Source organism: Melospiza melodia, chromosome 3 (genome assembly GCF_035770615.1).
Source record: "Melospiza melodia melodia isolate bMelMel2 chromosome 3, bMelMel2.pri, whole genome shotgun sequence".
In the NCBI taxonomy this organism is placed as follows: Eukaryota; Metazoa; Chordata; class Aves; order Passeriformes; family Passerellidae; genus Melospiza; species Melospiza melodia.
This window is the reverse complement of record NC_086196.1, coordinates 124646957-124666048: the sequence shown is the minus strand read 5'-3', so window position 1 is coordinate 124666048 and position 19092 is coordinate 124646957. Positions and strand designations below refer to the sequence as shown.

The 19092-nt window shown below is 39.7% G+C and overlaps 2 protein-coding genes across 3 annotated transcripts in view; both read left to right on the top strand.

The window, feature by feature from the left end:
- The first annotated feature begins 220 nt into the window (after positions 1 to 220).
- PTP4A1 (protein tyrosine phosphatase 4A1) lies at positions 221 to 6695 on the top strand. The gene is made up of 5 exons (XM_063152999.1): positions 221 to 361; positions 1921 to 2013; positions 2381 to 2511; positions 4108 to 4182; positions 5279 to 6695. The coding sequence occupies exons 1-5, from the start codon at positions 257 to 259 to the stop codon at positions 5394 to 5396; spliced, it is 522 nt and encodes a 173-aa protein (XP_063009069.1). The 5' UTR covers positions 221 to 256; the 3' UTR covers positions 5397 to 6695.
- Positions 6696 to 15723: 9028 nt separating this feature from the next.
- PHF3 (PHD finger protein 3) overlaps positions 15724 to 19092 on the top strand; it is a 50683-nt gene continuing 47314 nt past the window's right edge. The window contains exon 1 of one of the 2 annotated variants that reach the window (XM_063152994.1): positions 15724 to 15802. The gene's annotated coding sequence lies outside the window, so the exon portion shown is untranslated. The remainder of the gene's footprint in view (positions 15803 to 19092) is intronic. The other variant, XM_063152993.1, reaches the window with a different exon arrangement.

Below are 19092 nucleotides of genomic sequence, written 5' to 3'. Positions count from 1 at the left end.
CCAACGGAATTCAGACCTGGATGGGGTAAACCTCAGTGCACTGCCTTTCTTTTGCCTCAGTATTACTGGATTGAAGAATTGCTGCTTCTTGTTAGGAGGTTCATTTCATTTCCCATTGCTCCCAACATCATACTTCCAAGCACTGAGAATTTCACGTGGAGTATAGTGAAGTAGACTTCAGTTTCTCTACATCACTTCTGTATTAGAATTTTTTTTAATCCTTTCATAATCTTGTTGCATGTGTAACTAAATCAATATGGCCCGAATGAACCGCCCAGCTCCTGTGGAAATCACCTACAAGAACATGAGATTCCTGATCACACATAATCCAACCAATGCAACCTTAAACAAATTTATAGAGGTAAGGCCAGTACAGAATTCTTACTGATGTATTTTTTAATCCCTGAACAGCATGCTATATTTATATATAAATAAATATATATTTACTAGCTAATAACTACTGTAAAAGCCATATGAGGAGGTACTGAGACTGTATATTGATGTTTCCTTTCAAATACTGGTGCTTTGCTTTGAAGATTTGTAGATATCTGCAAATCTGCAGACAAATCACATATACTTTGGCTTTCACAAATGTGATTCTGAGAGTGAAATAATAATTATACTGTCTAGTGCATAGTACATGAAGTACATTGTTTAGGTCTGAAAACGGGAATTATCTAGCCGAGTTATGTACAGAGCAATACAAACATCTCCTAGTGGTAGGAGCTCACATTGAGATTGGGCTGAAGTGGTGTAACATTTCATTGCACTTCCTGCATAGTGATACATAGTGTGGGTCAGAACCTTAGGAGCTAGTAACAGGATTGCAATATGCTTTCACTGCCTAGCTTCCTTCGCTATTAGCAGATCGTGGGTTTAGTGTAGCTTAAGAGGATCCTCTGTGTCATAGCGTCTTCGAGAATGACATTTGTGGCAATAGGCTTAGTCTGCACTCAGAGCTGCTGAAGCTACTTCAAGTGCTTTGGTGCATGCTACTGATGCCAGTGGCTTGGCATATATTGCTAGTGTTGAATTTATCAACTAAACCACGTATTTAGCATGTTGGAACTATAAAGTGTGTGGTTGTATAAAGTGTGTCTGTATATGCTAATAAGTCCCTTGCAGAGCTACTTCATGGGAAGGTCCAAGTTTGCTAAGTCCCTCCTTAGCAAGATTTTAAGTGTACTACACCTCAATTCTGTATTTGGTGCAAGATTATTTACAGGAAGCAGAGTGAGATAACATTTGCTTGCCTTTGTATTCTCACAAATAGATCAGGTCTGCTTAGGCTATGCTTCAGTCATTACCCTGGCAGTGGCAGTCTGAATGATATTTGTTGCAGGGAGAATGAAGCAGGATTGCTATTTTTTTTTTATTAATAATTTTAATGTAGGGTAATAGCAAAATGGAAAGCTAAATTTTGTCATGACAGCTCAGGAACTGGAATAATTTATTGTCCTGTGCTTTTAACTCTTAGGAGTAAGTGGTCTAACAAACCTGTTGTTTTAAGCAGAGAGAGAGAGGGGGAAGATTTGAACTTTGCTCAGAATGCTTTTAGTGAAGTGTGTAGTTTTGCAAACCAGAAGCTTCATGTTCCTTTAAGATGAATGATCATTTGGAGATGGACTACTTGGACTAATCAGTGTTTATCAGGATCTGATTTTAAAAGAAAAAAGTCTGATTCAGCATAACCAAACTTAGTCTGCACATAAGACTATGTTTGCAGAAAAGCCTAAAGTATCTGGTGTTAGCACACAAGTTTTTAGTAATTTCACCTTTCTGTGTCTTTGCAGGATGGCAAGCATTTGCATGAGTTTTGCTACTGAGAATTTTGGAATGAGTTACTAAGTTAGTTTATTAAGAAAATTAAATGGTAAAGTGAAGCTGGTTTACTGTTACAACATTTTTTCCACTCCTTAGGAACTTAAGAAATACGGTGTTACCACAGTGGTGAGAGTGTGTGAAGCTACTTATGACACTGCTCCGGTGGAAAAAGAAGGCATTCAGGTTTTGGTAAGTAGTGTGGAAGCAGAGTTTGGAACCAACACATTTTGCTGTTCACTCTACCCCCTTCCCCAAAAAAAAGATTATTTGACACCACTTTATGAGTGTATTCACTCAGCAACCGATGGAGGAAAAAGATGTGGAGACATCTTTTCTTGTCAGGAAAAAAAGTTCAGTTTGGAGCTAAATCATGTGATCAATGAAAACTGAGAAGAATCTATTTGTAGTATTGCTGTAGTTAGACTATTAGAAAATTGTAAGTTTAAGTGGTTTCCTCAGCTGTCAGCTCTTTGTCCATTGTCCTCTCCTTTTTTTTTGCCTGTATGTACAGCTTACAAGAATTCTTTCTTCATGTGTTTGTCACCCTGTCTTCTAGGACTGGCCCTTTGATGACGGTGCTCCACCATCCAACCAGATTGTTGATGATTGGCTAAACCTCCTCAAAGTTAAATTTCGTGAAGAACCTGGTTGTTGTATTGCTGTACACTGTGTTGCTGGTCTTGGAAGGTGGGTGAAGTTTTAAAGATTTGTTGAATTTGTCATCCCTTGCCAGACTTGTTAAGATCTAGTGCAAAAGTTTACATGAGGCAAATGTAAAATAGGCATGGATCCAGTATTGGAATGACCTCATGCTTAAATGGAGTTAAGATGGCAGGAAACCGTTGTATTTATTGAAGATCTTTAGGTCAAGAGATGATGCTTCAAAGCTCTCACGAAGTCTACAGAATTAAGTTAACAAGTGTTTTCTTGTACCGAGTATGTTGATGAGTGCCCCATTGAGATTTTTTGTCTGTTTTTCCCTAATAGATTTGGGGTTTTGTGACTTGTCTGCTTTCTCTCCATCTCCATTTCAGCAGTATTGCCAGTCTCCTTGAACCAAGGGCATTGTAACTGTTAACCACAAACAAGTGGGTGGTTCTGGCACATCAAGACCAGCTTTCGTCCACATCCTATCTGGGGGATGAAAAGTGTTTTCTAAAGTCCCAAAGCTGTTTGTCACATTTCTAAGTGATATGAAAAATTTTAGGGATATTGCTAAATATTCTCCTCTTAGTCCTGTTCCTTCTGTCTGCTGCCACTATCTTGAATAGACTTCCAACAGTTGTGAGAAAATAATGGTTCTACTGCTGTTCTAAACTACTTGGGAACTAGATCTGTTCCAAAAGAAGTTGCTATATTCTAGCCATGGATTACAGCATGTCCAATATAAAATGGAGGCTTCTGGTCTTGTTGTCCCTAAGCCTGGCTTATCCACTGCATTATGGCTTCACATAACAAAATTCACTGTAGTGAACTTTGTAGATGAATGTTACCAAAACAAGTCCTTTTCTGCTGCTTAGAATGATACAGGTTGTTTTTTCCTTAAAATGGGGTAGTTAATTAGTTGAAGTCAGTCCTAGCTTTCTATCATGTAAGTTTCCTTTTAAATCCCTGAACATACAAAACCACTTAAAGTTATTACAATATGCACTAGTTTGTTGCTAGTGTGTGGCATGAAGTTTTGTCTTGTGGTTTTTGGTGGGTTTGTTTTGAGTTATAAATTCCTAATGTATTTGAGTTTGATTTAAGTCAAGCTTTAGTAACTGAAAATTGATTCTGTCAAAGGAGGAACACCATGGCAAACAAGTAAATCCTCAGGGGAGTGTAGTAGCCTGTGGATTGCATCTGTTCCCAAAACTTGTGACACTAGTGTGGGATTTGTCACTTCTTACTGAACTCGACCTCTCTTCTGACTTTTGTTTTGGCATCCTGACTGCTTCTAATAGTGATTCATTTTGGAGAATAAAAACCCAAATGCAGCTCTTCCTCAGAATCAATTGATTTGAAAGAAATGCTTAAAGAGTACTTGCATTTTACTTCTGTTATCCTCTCGTGTACCTAAAATCAGATGAATGAAGCTGAGGTTGACCAGAGTTAATTTAAACCCCTATTTAATGAGAATGGCTAACTCAAAACCAGGTGATATTATGTCTCAGTGAATGTAGGAATGCCTTCTGCCCTTTCTGCCTTCCCAGTGAAGAAACATCAGATATGCAAAAAACAGTAATTTTTTTTTCTGAGTACGCTTTGACAAAAGCTAAACTGATTTTTTTTTTTAACCAGAGCTCCAGTTTTAGTTGCTCTTGCACTGATAGAATGTGGAATGAAGTATGAAGATGCAGTGCAGTTCATAAGACAGTAAGTGTGATACTAACATGTAGCTGTTCCCAAGATTCAGTATGTTGGTACATCCTTGGCCCTGAAGGAAATTCTGAATTATCTTGTATTATCTTTTTTTTTTTTTTTTTTTTTTTTTTGGTAAGGTGTTTTAATTTAGTACATCTGAAATTGGAGTGCATACAGTCAGTGTTGTAGGATTTGGATCTGTGGAATGGATATTTTTCTGCTGATACCAGAATCCATACATAATTACTTGAGGAGGTTTAAAAAAAACAGAACAACCATTAACAAACCCCCTAACCTTCAGTTAGATTTGTTAGATTTGCAGAGTTCTCTTTATTTTACATATGAAAAGCAGAATACCTTTGTCTTTTCTTGTAGTCTTCTGAAGGCAAATATGTCCTTGGATTTTTTTAATCAACGTATGTAAGTCGGAGGAGAGAGTTTTAGTCTCAGTATTTTAATTTCTCAGGTTTCAGCTAAATTTAAAAAAAGCTGCATCCATTATAAACAATAACAAAACACTTGCATAATTGCCATGCTTCTAAGAATTAAATTTAGCTTGTACTGGTTGTATATGAAATGAGGAATAGGTAGCCAGGTACATACTCCAGTCAGCCAACATGTACCTTTTTTTCACATATATACAGTTTGGGAAAACAAAGGAAGCTTTATTTTTGTTCAGCATCTTTATTATGGGGACTTTAAATGTTTATGTACCTTCTTACTATTGTCATATTCTTCATAATTGTTTTAAGAGAATGAGTAACTTCAGCTCTCGAGAAGACCATCTTGCATCTTCTCTATAGCCTCCTTTTAAAGTTTCTTCTAAAGATCCTAATGTAAAATCTCTGGCTTTTGCTTATCATAGACTAGAACACTGTCTGAAATGTTATGTACTCCTTTGTGCATGTGGTCCAGTGAGGTATTTGTGAAAGGAAGCTACCACCCTCTTTCCTGGCACTTAACTTCCAATTATCCCTACTTTGGTTACAGCCTTGACTTAAAAATGGCTTTTTTTAAGTGACCTAAAAATATTTTTCTCTGGTTGGTGATATTATTGCACTGGGCAGTAGATTAATGTTCTGTTTCAAATCTGTTTTTTTCCATTTAGGAAGCGGCGTGGAGCTTTCAACAGCAAGCAACTTCTGTACTTGGAGAAATACCGCCCCAAGATGCGCCTGCGCTTTAAAGACTCCAACGGTCACCGAAATAATTGTTGTATTCAGTAAAGCTCAACAGCCTATAGTACTTCTTTGGAAATAAAGGATGGAAACTAGAATTAAGCAGACTGCATGCCAAACACATCAGTCTGGTATTTTTTAGTAGTAAAGGAAGCTTCCTTAGGAGTATTTATTAGGCTAAAGGCTCAGTAGAAATGCAACTTCTATGTTTAGATAAATATCTGTCTATGGAGACCCAGTAAATGTTTTTGCTGTACCCTGTTTCTGAGCTGTCTCCTTGTTCATTAATTATCAGATCAAATATCCTTTAATCATGCCATTGAGTCTTACTGACCTAGTTTCAACTACTATAAATTGGGGTACTAAAATAAATCAATCTGTAGAGAGATTAGGTGCCAAAATACCCAGCATATCAGCTACATTTTTCCTTAAAATGGGCATAGTTCTGATGATGTGAGAACTACCAGCTTATCTGGACCTTACTATCTTTTTTTCTACAGTCATTTCAATATTGAAGAATATGGCCTCTAAAGTAGTCTTGCCTGCTCACGGTATGTTTTGTCTCCCACAATCGCACTAGAATTATCAAGATTTGCACAGTCTGTCTTTTTAATACTATGAATTACAGCAACTTTTTACCCCTGCATCTGTACTTTTCTGTTACCTGAACCTCTCCATATTACAAGTCATTACTCTGGTTATTCATGTAGAAGATCTTTTAAATTGTACAGAAGCACACAAGTCTTTAATGTCTCCAGACAAAAAGCCTTACAGTAAAATTAATGTTGGCACTTCATGTGCAACTTAACAGAGGGCCTGAAAAGGTTGGGAGGGGCTATTTAATATTTCTAGTAAAATGTTGCCTTTGTCTTGTGCAGGAAGTATAGAATATGCCCTTTACTTTAGTAAATATTTTTTTAAAACGTAGAAATGCTTTGTTATTGTAGCTAAAAATTCTTAATCAGAAAATTTCTGAAAAATCTTGTAGTTTTCTTTTACTGTACCTATTGAGAGTTGTTTACCAACTATTGTTTTGTTGAAAGTGTGATCTTTTTCTTTTCATTTTTCCTTCTTGAGTTTCTGCTATGACTTGGGCAGACCTCTGTAATATTTTGTATGCCTTTCAAGCTGCGTAACTTAATATTTGGATACTTGATAATTTGTTTTATTATGTAATTGATAAAATGGTGATGTGTATTAATGTTAGTTCAACCATATATTTATACTGTCTTGGGAATGTGTGGTTATAGTTCTGTGGGAGAAATACTTTTGCCAGTGTTCACCAGCTTGTAAAATCTAGTGCGAGAGCTTAAAACATCTAAATAAAGACTGAAATGCACTTACGAAGTTTGCTGAAATGCTCATCACTTTCACTTACTTTTGTGTACTGTCAGCAATCTGGAGGTGCCTAAGCTCAGAATCTAGTCAGGCATCTGTTTTCTTCCTTTTTTTTAAATCTGGGCCTGAATGTCCCCTTTGCTGTAATGTTTGCTGTTTCTTTTACTCATAATAAATGTGGATAAAAATTAATGGTAGAAAGTACAGTATTTTTTCATGTAGCTTACTTGTGACTTGCTGTCCCCAGAACTAAAGCAGCTTGCTTACTTAGTATTCTTGAAGCTGCTTTTGCAGTAAAACAAAAGAGGATATGCACCAGTAAAGCTTAGAGAACACTTGAATCAATACCATTAGCATTCAGGTAAAAATAATGTGATAGAATTCTTCATTGTCAAAACTGAAGCTATGTACAAACAAGACGTTCCAAAAAATGTGTGAGCAAAGATCTGTTATTTGAGTTTCCAAAGTGGTGACTAAACTTCCTGACAAGTACTAGAAGATGCTCTTAGTAGGCAGCTGAGGTGATCGATGCTCATATCTGCTTAGAGTTAAACTTTGGTTAATAGATCTCTTCCTTTCTAAACAGTGAGGTGGGATCATAGTATCAGTCAGTGAGATTTCTGAAGGATTGCTTTTGAAGAAGTTATGGCTTCATTGTAAAGAACACTGTATGATTTTAAAATGCCTAAAGTAATATAATACAATCTTTAAAGCAGTAAAATAAAACTTTGGATCATCTTTCCTGTGGAAGCTGAACTGGGTTAAAAGGTATTTAGTTTAATAGAATACAGCTTCATTTGACTGAAGAAATGAGATGTTTTGGAATGACATCCAAAGTCATCAATGTTTCTGTTGCCAAGATGGGCTAGATTATAGGAACAATGGCAAAGACAAAATCTTCATATATTCTGTAACTCATCATTATGCTGATTAATGTAAATACTGGTTTAACACAGATTATTGTCCAAGTTAAGAATTCTGATTTGGTCACCCATGAAAATAGGAGAAGTCTGTAAAGCTACAAGTAAAACGCCTGGAATTTTTTTTACTTAAAATTATTAATGCAATTGCTGTACATAGATCAGATTTTGCTTTCTTTACAGAATTCATCGCGGGTAAGGAGGGTTGTGTTTCAGTTAAGAGCTCTAACACGCTAGTGATGGAAGCTTGGTTCATTGAACTCTAAACTTGAGACTGGGCTTTGACTTCAGTTGATTTCAGTAAATGAGGAAAAATTTGCATGAGTGCATGTCTGTTGAAAGTCAACTTCTGAACTCTTTCTCTGTTTAGACATGACCTTAAAAACAGAAAATCTTTTCCTCTTTTGTAACAATTCTGGTAGTTTTCAACAGTACTTAAGTTGTGAAGATAGGATAGCAGATGGAACAACATAAAAGAAATTGAATGAAATTGCATGTAAAGGGTGTATATATATATTATATATATATACAAATATTTACAAATTCAAGTGAAGAAATGCTTAAGCAGAATTACTGTAGCTTAAGGCTAAAGCATGGCATGGAAAACAGGCTTTAATGTAGCATTTAATTTTGGATGCTTTCAATGTGTAAGTGCTTTGCTCCCTTAAGAGGTATTTTGTACATTCCTGTCATATGATAGACTGGTTTGTGCTGTCGACTTAGTGGCTTATGTAATGTGACACGTAAATGGTGGCAGTGTTTACATCATTCTTTAGCATGTAGCAGAAATGTTCATGGGAAATGGGGTGAGAGTTTGCAATTAGTGCAGTAGAAAACTCATTAATTCCCTATATTGTTCTGTCATATGATCCCTTAAAAATCTGAAGGTAGTCAAACAAGGTACTTTGTTACTGATTATTCAAAATTAGGTATGAAATTGAATGTGATTTTCTTGAATCTGATCTTACAAGTGCTGAGCAGTCAGTTTCAACTTAAATCTGTAAACACTTGTACTTAAATATACATGAAATTATGTGGAACTCTGTTTCTCAACAGTCCTGAGCCACTTCAGACTGTACTCAAAACTAATTAATACTTCTAATTTCTCTGTCTTCAGTTCTCGGTGTATAAAAATCCATTGCAGTCCTTAAATTAGTGGGGCAGTTCTGGAGATAAGCAGTAATTTCTGAAGTAATCAGACCCATCTGCTTTATTGCAGAAGAAACAATGAGAAAATGTGTAATTCGGTATTGAGGCTGAATCCAAGGTTAGACTTAAGGTCTTTGGCAGTAAGAAAAGTAGTAAGGCTCTGCTCATTTATGTGAGCATTGTTTATCCTTAAAAATGGGATGGGGGAAGAAATCTTCTGTAATTAAATAAATGTATTTAAGAGGGCCAGACTAGGGGTTCATATATGATCTTACCTTAATTGTTTTTAAGCTTCTGAGTGCTTGACTGCAGCATTAATAACAGTGGTTTTCCTTTTTTTTTTTTTTTTTTTTAATATGTGCAACATTATTTAAATAATTACTGAGAGCACTCAAAACAGTATCTTAGATTTGCTGGGATTTTGCTGTGTCTTTAATAAGCAAGTATTTTCTGTCAGTATTGGGAAAGTTATCAAACCAGAGATAGTATTGTCCCAAGAAGATTACTATTACCTTTTGTATGTATTTGTGTAATCCCACTGTAAAAAAAAATAAATCAGTTATACTTCACAAGTTGAATTCAGCTCTTAAAATCAGGCTGAAATTTGATGGGTTTATTAATAGCTAGGAGGGACTTAACTGAAGAAATACAGATTTTTTTAGTGAAAGGAATTTTGGTCTTAGGTATGTCTCAGCTCTCCTATGCTAAGAGATACCTAAAATAGGTTAGATGAAGAGCTCTCTAAAGATGAGAGCATATTCTGTAAAGGGAACATGGGATGGCAAATTCAGTTTTTAGTATTGGTATGTACAGGTGGATTAAATAAATTTCACCTAACTTCTTTAAGTGCAGTAGTTCAAAGTGTCAGGTAAAGTATTTCTTTCCACATACTCTGCTCTTAATGTGTAATAACCATTGACAATTATAACTCAATCTTACTGATAGGAGTTTATGCTATGTGTAACCACAGCAAGTGGCATTATTTTTGTCTTGATGGTAACTTGCATGACTGCTGTTAATTTTGATACATATTGTCCTAATGCATTGATAATTATCTCAATAACAACACAAGTTCCCTATCAGTTGAAAGCCTCCTTGTGAGGTAATAGTGTTTAAATAGTGATCTGACAAGAAACGATAGGGACAGTGCCAGAAGATCAAGTTGCCTGTTTCAGTTTCTGATTCAAATGAAAACTCTGAAGAAAATCAGATACCAGTGTTTAGATACATAGGAATGCTCAAGACAGAAATACTCACAAAGGAGAAGACATTCAGTCTCAATACTACATGTAACCTGCATCTGTAAGAAAACCTAGATGTATAAAATGGGTATTTTCTACTGGGCTGGAGTCTTAATCTCACTTTATTGGTGGAGTAACAGCAGTAGCTGATTTTATCCTTTTTATAAATTTGCACATGCTTTATCATCAAGTTCCACTGATGCTTGTTCTGAATAGGACAGAGCTTGAATTACCTTTGGACTCTGGAGGAGCAAGAGTTGCAGGTGATGAACTCTTCTTCCCCATTCATAGGAGCATAGTTACAATACAATCTGAACAGGACAGTGCCTCTCAGCATTGTTATGCACATCCACAGTGCTAGTAGGAAGCTACACACATCTTAGTTTGCCTTCTTCAATTCCCCAGTAAATCTGTGTGTCTTTAGGTAGGGCATGCAAACCCTGAACTTGCATTTAAAATTTCAATTCAACTCTGACAAGTTTCAGTTCATCATAGTAAAAGCACATGACAACAAGAGGGCCATAGCAGATGTGCAAAACCATGGAGTTCCCTCATACTGCAAGTACATTCATTTCTTTACACTTGATGTACGAGGTTTTCCAGAGTAACACATCTCCTGTCTGTCCCAGGGATGGGCTACTCTACTCTTCTCCCTGGTTTTGTACAGCAGGATTCTTACTTCTCCCTGCCTTCAAAGTGGGAGTTCCTTGTAGGATGCTGTGGAGGATGGGTACCTGGCAGGAAATATATACCCCTGATGCTCTCAGATGCTATCTCAGATCACCCTACATGGAGTGTTTCTGCACTATGTCTTTATTCAATAGACAGAATTTTGCTAATGGGCAGACTTTTTTCTAGGCAGACACTTGCGGGCTGTTTCCTATATTAATCTAATCAGTGAGACAATTTTATAATATCCAATCACTTTGTGTTGTTAAGGTTATCCTTCTGATGGAGAGCATGCAAACTTTCCCATATTTGTGTTAAATCACACCCCTTTTTACCTTTCCTATTCTCATACTTCATTCAGTTGCCTGATCTTGAGTTAGCCTTTTGCTGCATAAGGTTTATTTCAAACATTGAGAGTCTTCACCTCCCAAGTTCTTGACCTTATTTTGTTCCTGTTTTCCCTGTCTAGAAATTCTTAGTTATTTCTATTTCACTTGTCTACTTCTCATCAAAACTCCCTTCTGGACTTCCTTAATTGCTGCCTGGTTTTCTTCACTGGAAAAAAATTAGGTACTGTTCAACAGCACTTGATGTTTATATGCCTGTCTCAATTGTCTTTCAGCACTACCAGAGTATTTATACTACTTTGAAGTTGGGTCTCAATAAGTTCTATTCTAAGCCCTTTGCCTTGGAAGTGGTTCTGAGCCAAGTCCAGGAAGGGAATTTGAGAGAATTATCATATATTATTGGGTTGAAGCTTTAGGATATTTTTGAAGGAAATCCTCTAATTGTGCTATTAAGAATATAGAGTAATTTAGATTGGACAAAACATTAGAAGGTGATCTAGTCCAACCCCATGCTCAAAGCAGAGATAACTTCACAATTAGATCAGGTTATTTAGGAGCCTATTGAATCAAGTTTTAATATGTTCAAGGATAGAGATAACAGCTCCTTCCCAATATCCGTCCCTCAGCTGAAAACTCTTCCCTTGGGAACTATTCAGAATCTTCCCAGATGCAATTTTCCTGTTTCTCACATTTTTTCACTGTGACCTCCAAGATACTCTGTCTCTTCGTCTCTACATTCACCTGCCAGGTAACTGACAGAGGAAATTTGCCCCCTCAGTCTCATCATGAGGGTGAAGAAGCACAATGCTCTATGCTCCAAGCCTCTAATAATCTTGCTGACCTTCTACCATGGTTCCGTCCAGTTTGTCAATATTTTCATGTACTGGGGAACTGGACACAGGCTACCATATGATTGCCTTCACAGAAGCTAAAAATTAAGGTAAATAGTACTGGAGTGAAATCTCAAGTATTCAGAATTCATAACTAGCAGCAGTTTCATAGACAACCTCCCAAATTAGTTTGGCACGTAAGTCTCAAAGGCATATTTTGTGCTGGCTATCAACGTTTGTTTTCCTCTAGCACTAAAAAAGTTCATTAAAGCATTTTTTTTTCTGTTTTACACCAATCTCTGCATATAACTGCAATTCTGTCTTCTTTTCTGGGATCAAATGTCTTTTTTCAGTCTTGAATCTGTGTATTGCATTGGGTAATTCTTAACAGCTTGTAGCTTCCACACCTTTTACCTCTCTACAAAAATCTACCCTTAGTCATAAAATCAATGGCTAAACATCCTTTGTCTTCAGAACCTTGCCTTTATCCACCTAGTTGTATGGGTAATTTTAAAAGCCTCTGTCCCTTTCACCTGTGGAATTGAATGTTTTTCTGCTGCTTTCTGGAGTAGGACACATAACTTCTGTTTGATCCAACAACTGGCAGCTGCTAATGAGTCTTTTTGTGGGGAAAGAGAATGATCATGTTATAAATTTGGTGAAAAGTGGGTAAGGGGGCACATGTTACTGTTCCTATACTAACTGAAGCAAGGATAAGGTAGGAAATTAAAGGGAAAATAGTGTCAAATCAGATATTCTTAACCAAATATGTGGGTTTCCTTTATGTGATTAGAAAATTTTAGATTATTGGTTGTTACTGTTTTGCATTTGAAAAAGTAAATTCTTATTACACAAGAAATAGAAAAGATCAGAGGAACTAACAGTTTTAAATTTTGCTAAAGATATAATTCACGATAACTTAAAATTGACTTCTGATGAGCTAACTATGGAGCCTCCTGAACAAGTGATATTGGCAAATCCCAGGTATTGTGAGCAGAGTGTCTGCTGCTCATCCTGGAAAAAATCATGGCAGTAAGCTATGAAAAGCAGCTATCTAATTATTAAGGGGTGCCAAGTAGTATTTCTGACTCTTTCAGAAAACAGTAACCAGAAAAAAAAAAGAGCTTGTTCAATATTGTAAATTCAGCAGATAAATGTAACTAGTGGTGTAGTACATATCAATTTATTTCAGAAGTCTAACTCTGCTTTGTATAACATTTTAAGTTATGCAATTCACAAAATAAATGCAGCACTTGGGTTTTAAAATCATTTAAATCAAGTATCTTGCAGACAAAAGAAAGATGTTCCTGTGAGACATTGTTTGAATATTTAATGGCCTACTGCTGTAACATATCTCAGCTTTTTGACAGTAGCAAATGCTGCCCTACAGCAGGGCACCACCGTACCCAACACATTCTTTATCCAGATAAGCACATGGAGCAATCTAACTCCTTTCCACATTTTGACAACCAAAGCATAATTAACAGTAAAAAGCAAGCCGTGTTTATGACCAGTGTGATCATAATCTGACTGCACAGAGCATATTTCCAAAAATTCCATTTAGACCAAAAAACATGGAAAGACTATAAGGAATATAATTCACAAACCTTTTGGGAAGAGTTGTGGCTAAATAGAGGCCTGGAACTACAAGCAAAGAAACTGCCTTCTGCTGCTTTTTCTTGTGTTCAGGGGACTAGAAGACTTAAAATAAACAGGTTACTTTTCAAGGGAAACAACTTGGAAGATCTGGCCTACTACCAAGTATCTCATGTATAAATGATAAAATATTGCTAGGGAAGAATGGCACAGCTGTAATTGTGTGCACCTGGTGTGTCACTGTACACAAAGGCCTCTGTAATACCTACAAAATTTCCTGCTGGGGTGCTGGTTTTTTTTATGCTGAACTGCAACACAGGTGCTTCAGATGGGCAAGTTCATGACATAAATGCAGTGGTACAGTGTGGCCATGGCAAAAGAAAAGTGCACATACTCTGTTAAACTGAGATGGGTCACTGGAGTTATGTGACTTTTGACAGTGTAAAGAAAAAACTGAATAGAGCCATAAACAATGATCAGATTACCAGCAATGCTTTGCCTGCTGCTTGTGTCAAAAGAAATGAAACCAAAAGGGCTGAATGCTGGAAAATTTGTGCAATGCAAATTCTACTTAACTGAATTTTGCTTCAGAAAATAATTTCATTTCTTTGTATAATAGCAACAGTATTTTAGAGGGTTAGCACCTCTAAAAGTTCCATGCCTAAAAAGCCTTTGAAAAATGAGTGCAACCAACCCAGTAGCTCAGTCCTGCACCGTCATAAGAATTCAGGGTTTTTTTTAAAGATGCTTGTTTTGGAAAGATAAGAGTCCTTCTGAAACAGAGGAAGTACAGGAAGAAAACTGGAGAAAACCAACTTGTGGTAAAGTGCATAAGTAGCTTTGGAAGGGCAGGGAGAAAAAAATGCTGAATAGGTTAAAAACTGCTCCACTTCAAAACTGTTCTGTTGCAAATACCTTGTGTATTGTCTGTAAATATTGCTGTGTTACCATGCCTTCAGTTCACTGCTTCCTTTCTTAGTGTGATGGCAGCAAGAGAAGCATTCAATGTATTTCAGCCTTCATGGCACCAAAGAAAGCCCTAGAGAATACAATCTCAAAAACTCAAAACAGAACTGAAAAAAAGGAAACTAAAGGAAACACAACTTTTTTGTCCTTACATCATGTTTGTATTTCATTACAAAATACTAGGAATATGTAAAGACAGCGTTAATATAGTAATATATAAGGTAATTCCAAATTCGATTTTTAGAAATATTAGAAATCCAATTTCACTTTTGGAGGTGCTGAAACTTGGTATACGCTAGAACCAGCCAGCACTGCACTTCATGTCAGCCATCACAACTGAAAGCAGCTGCATTCAGCCAACGCTGTAACACAAATTAGGAAAGACAGTCCTGCTCTTTGGCATCATGTGGAGACCAAATTACTCCAGTTCCTGATGTCCCGACAAACGCACACCGCGACAGTTCCCTCAGGTGTCGATTCGTGCGGATGTGCGCCACAGGTCCTGCAAGGCGCGTACACAAACTGTTACCAGGAAAAGAGAAGGCGAAAACGCGCCTGCACCAACCAACAGGGAGCATGAGACATGTCTGCCCAGGACCGACCCACTGCAGAGATTTCTCTGTCCGACGTGTAGGAACCCAAGAGCCGGGCACATCGGGAGCTGCAGGAATCCGCCCGGGGCCGGCGGCGCACAGGACAGATTAACAAACAGGTTGTATAACGCGGGCTGCACCGAGCAGGGGGGTGGCAGCTGCTCTCCAAAGACAAAAGGCCACATCATTACACACGCACTAGTCACACCATGCGTGTCCTCAGCCAGGGTCCTAGGGGAAAACCCGCGGAGCCGGCCGGCCGCCCCCATCCGCCCTCCCGTGGGCCCGGGCAGGCCCGTCAGGCGCACGGCCAGGCCCGCGGCTGCCACCGGGCGCCTTGGGTACTGCGGCTCCCGACTCCAGCGAGGGTACCCATGTCACGCCCGGCTCCGCCGCGAGGGCCGGTTCCGCTGAGGAGCCTGTCCCGGAGCCTGTCCGGGCCGGGGCCCCCAGCGCACCTCAGCCCCGGCCCGGCCCGGGGTCCCGCGGCTCTGCCCCGCCCCCGGCACCTCCCGCCCGGCGCCTGCGCAGCGCGCGCGCCCCCGCCCGCCCCCATCCCTTCCCTCCAGCAGCGCCGTCACGTGAGCGGCCGGGCCCGGCGCGCCGGACGCCGCGGGGGCGCGCACCGGCGGGGCAGCGGGCACGCGGCCACCACCGGGCCGGGCCGAGCCGGGCGCGACCACCTGGGCGGGGGCAGCCCGCGCGCGCGCCCCCGCGGAGCTGCGCGCGCCGCCCTCCCTCCCTTTGGCGCGGCCGCCGCGTCCCTTCCCCCGCGGCCGCGGGGCAGCGCTGGGCGGCGGAGCGGGTGAGTTATTGCGGGCTACGGCAGCGACGGGGCAGGCAGGGAGGGCAGGAGCGGGCGTGGAGGACCCCGCTGCCCTGCGCGGCGCCCCCAGCCTTCCCCGGGCCGGGCAGGGCTGGGCCGGGCCTGCGGCGGCAGAGCCGCGGCCTATGCTGGCCAGGCCCGCCCCGGGTGGCGAGGGGCGGCCCGGCGGGACGCGGGTGCTTCCACCGCGGGGCCGCGGCACGGGCTGTGCGCGGAGGCGGCGCCGCCGCTGGCTCCTGTGCGCAGGTGACCTGCGGTCCGGCCGCGGGCCCCGGGGGCGCTCCCCGTCCGCCTCGCTCTGCCCGGGTGCGGCCCCGCGCCCCCGGCGCGGTTGTTGCGGAGGCTGAGGCTGCCACCCGCGGGCCCCGGGCCGGCCGGGTCCGGCCGCCTGACATGGCGCTCTGGCCCCGGCCTCGCTGCCCGCGGCGGCCGCTCCCGCCCCGTGTCCGTGCGGGACCCTGCCGCAGGCTCCTTGCCCGGAGTCGTGTTGCTGCCGAGAGCTCTCCCACAGCGCCTTCCCTGCCCTGCAGCTGCTGCGTTTCGGTCCTTCTACGTTTGTTTCTTCTCACCCCTTGAGCTGCCGATGCCTTGTTGTCCCATACCAAAGAGAGAAACAATCACCAATTCACACCCTGCTCTTCTTGCTCTTGATCTGACCTGTTCCGGGCACCTCCTCCCGTCTTTTAAACTTAGCATCACCAACAATTTCTCTGTTCAGCTCCTGTGTATAGTACCCACTGTAGGAAGTGCGGGAGAAAATGTGTTTATCAGCAGTGCTGTGGGATTCAGTGGCCTGGTGGTATTTCCAGATCCTTATCTGGGATGAGGTGCTGTTTCTGGGACAGTGCGTTTATTGCTTGCTACTGGGATGCACGTAATAACTCTCAGGCTTTAGAAGAGGAATCGTTCATGTGACTGCGAGTGTTCATTCTGTGTGGTGTGAGCAAGGGATAGAGCAAGGGTTAGAGCCGTGCGGGGAGCGTTTGGATAAAGAGCACTCTGAGGCATAGTTTAAATTAGTAAAAATAACCTATGGAGTGAAGCGTAAAAACCAGTAAGGAAAGACAGGAATGGGGGGTGACAGGAGCTATGCCATGCAAATTGTAGTTGTGGTGTCTTTTATGTAGTTGTTAATTCATTATGCAATTCTTATTCATTTGCTTTTATCAAAATGAATATTAGCATCACTAAACAGTGGAAATATTTTAGGATTGAATGTAAGGATGGTAAACATATGGCATCTCTTTATAACCACTAATTCATGGTTTGTTTTGCTTAATAAATTAATCTGTTGTGGTTTGGGACACAATGTAAGGGAGCCTTGAAAACGTGGGTTTTTACATTTCTTGGAGTAATTCCACTTCTGTTTACAGTTAGTGCATGTCCTGCAATAAAACTCTTCTTTTTCTGCAACAAACAGCTTCTACTTTTAATTTCTGTAGTTGGCTTTAAAGATTGTGCATATAAATATGGAGTTCTGAGCACCTATATTTTTTTCAGCTATTGTTGCCTGTTACTCAATCATTCAGTTTTTATGTGCCTTTTATATTTGCAGAATGAAAGGGCACCTAACTTCAAACCATGTTGGCTAGATTTAATTCAACACAGTGGTAAGGTGCTTTATGGAAAACAGAAACTGTGAAAATACTAATCTACTGTATTTCTGCAACCTCTGTCTTAAAAAGAGGCTTACCTCTACCACTTGTGTTGTGCTCAGAGTTGAGCTGATGAATTTCTTTAGTTATTTTAATTTTTTTCCATTAATTTTTCCTAGTCAACCTGAATATTGTTATATACAAGCTTTAAGGAGAGAGCCATATTCTATTAGAAGCTTTTTTTATGGTAAGGGCATATTTTTGAAAGGTAATGCTATGAAGTAGCGATGATAAAGTTCACTGAACTGGGGTATGAGAGTTCATTTTATAGAAGCAGAAAGTGAAAGATTCAGACAGCTTGTCACATTCTCCTGGGTGGTGTCAGTATAGCTACATGATGGATGGCATATTTCTATGAAAAACTTCACCAGGGTTAGCTATTAGGCTTTTAACTATTGCTTATAAAAATCCCAACAAACAAACCATAATTCTAATAGGTGTTTCCAAATGAATCTTTATGAGAGAGACACTGACAAATGCAAAAGGTATTACAAATGAAATATTCTATCCAGTGACTGATGAATAATCAGTGTAACCTGCTACACAGTTTAGCGTTTTTTACTGTGTTCCAGCTGAAAATACTTGAAACAAGTATTGAGAAACCTGAGGGTGGAAGAGTTCAAAAGAATAGAAGTAATGGTGGAAATACAATCTCTCCTCATCTTTACTTTCAGTGAAATGCCTCTGGGTAGTGAACTTACAAATTCCAAAGGTATATACAGCAATGGAGAGACTCAAATGGTCTTTGGTTATGCCTAAATTTTGTGGTATTCAGGTGTATTCATTGGTGGGACAGTCCAGCAAGGGAAAACAGAGTACTTAATGTTTCACAATGTAAAAACTTTGCATTTTTCATTTATGTACTCCACATTTCACACTGTGAAGGTGTTTTTTGACATAACAGAAATTTTAATGCAGCACTGTGTGCCTCTTTGAGCTATAAAGTAAGAGTGAGAGCGGTATTTTTTTAACATAACTGCTAAGATGATTTTCAATGATACAATTTCATGTTTTGTGATTAAGAAAAGGTTTCTCTATTCATTCTGTATTTCTTTGTCTTCTAAATAAATAATTTTTTTAAAATTTACTTTTCCTTTCTGTTCACTGAGGTACACAGTGGTGTACAGTTATGGCTGGTGAATGAGTTATGAATAGAGAAGGTTTAACAAAGCAAGTATCTTGAGCTGTCTGCTCTCTTAAATACCATGACAGCAAGTAGTAAGATACCTGCTCTGTCATTGAGAGGAGCAGCACATAACTTTAGATTTTAGATAGATTTTGGGAGGTGATTATTACTATTATTATGTCTGTTGAGATTTTAGTAGCAAGGGGTTTGTGTCAGTTGGTGTCTGGAGGCTTCAGAGTGAGGTAAACACAAAGATGGTATCGAAGAGCTTCTTAACATTTAACGAAATGTTCAGATTTACATTTCTTGTTTTTTAGTCTTTAGCAAGGCTTTGTTTTGATGGCACTAAAAGCTAGATCTTAAATTTTAAATGAGGGATTAAATTAATAAATAATAAGTAGGGGGTTTACATGAGGGAACAGGTGGCATATGGATACCTAATGGGTTGATGTTTCAGTGTATAAGTTGGTCAGCAAAGTGTTCCTGAC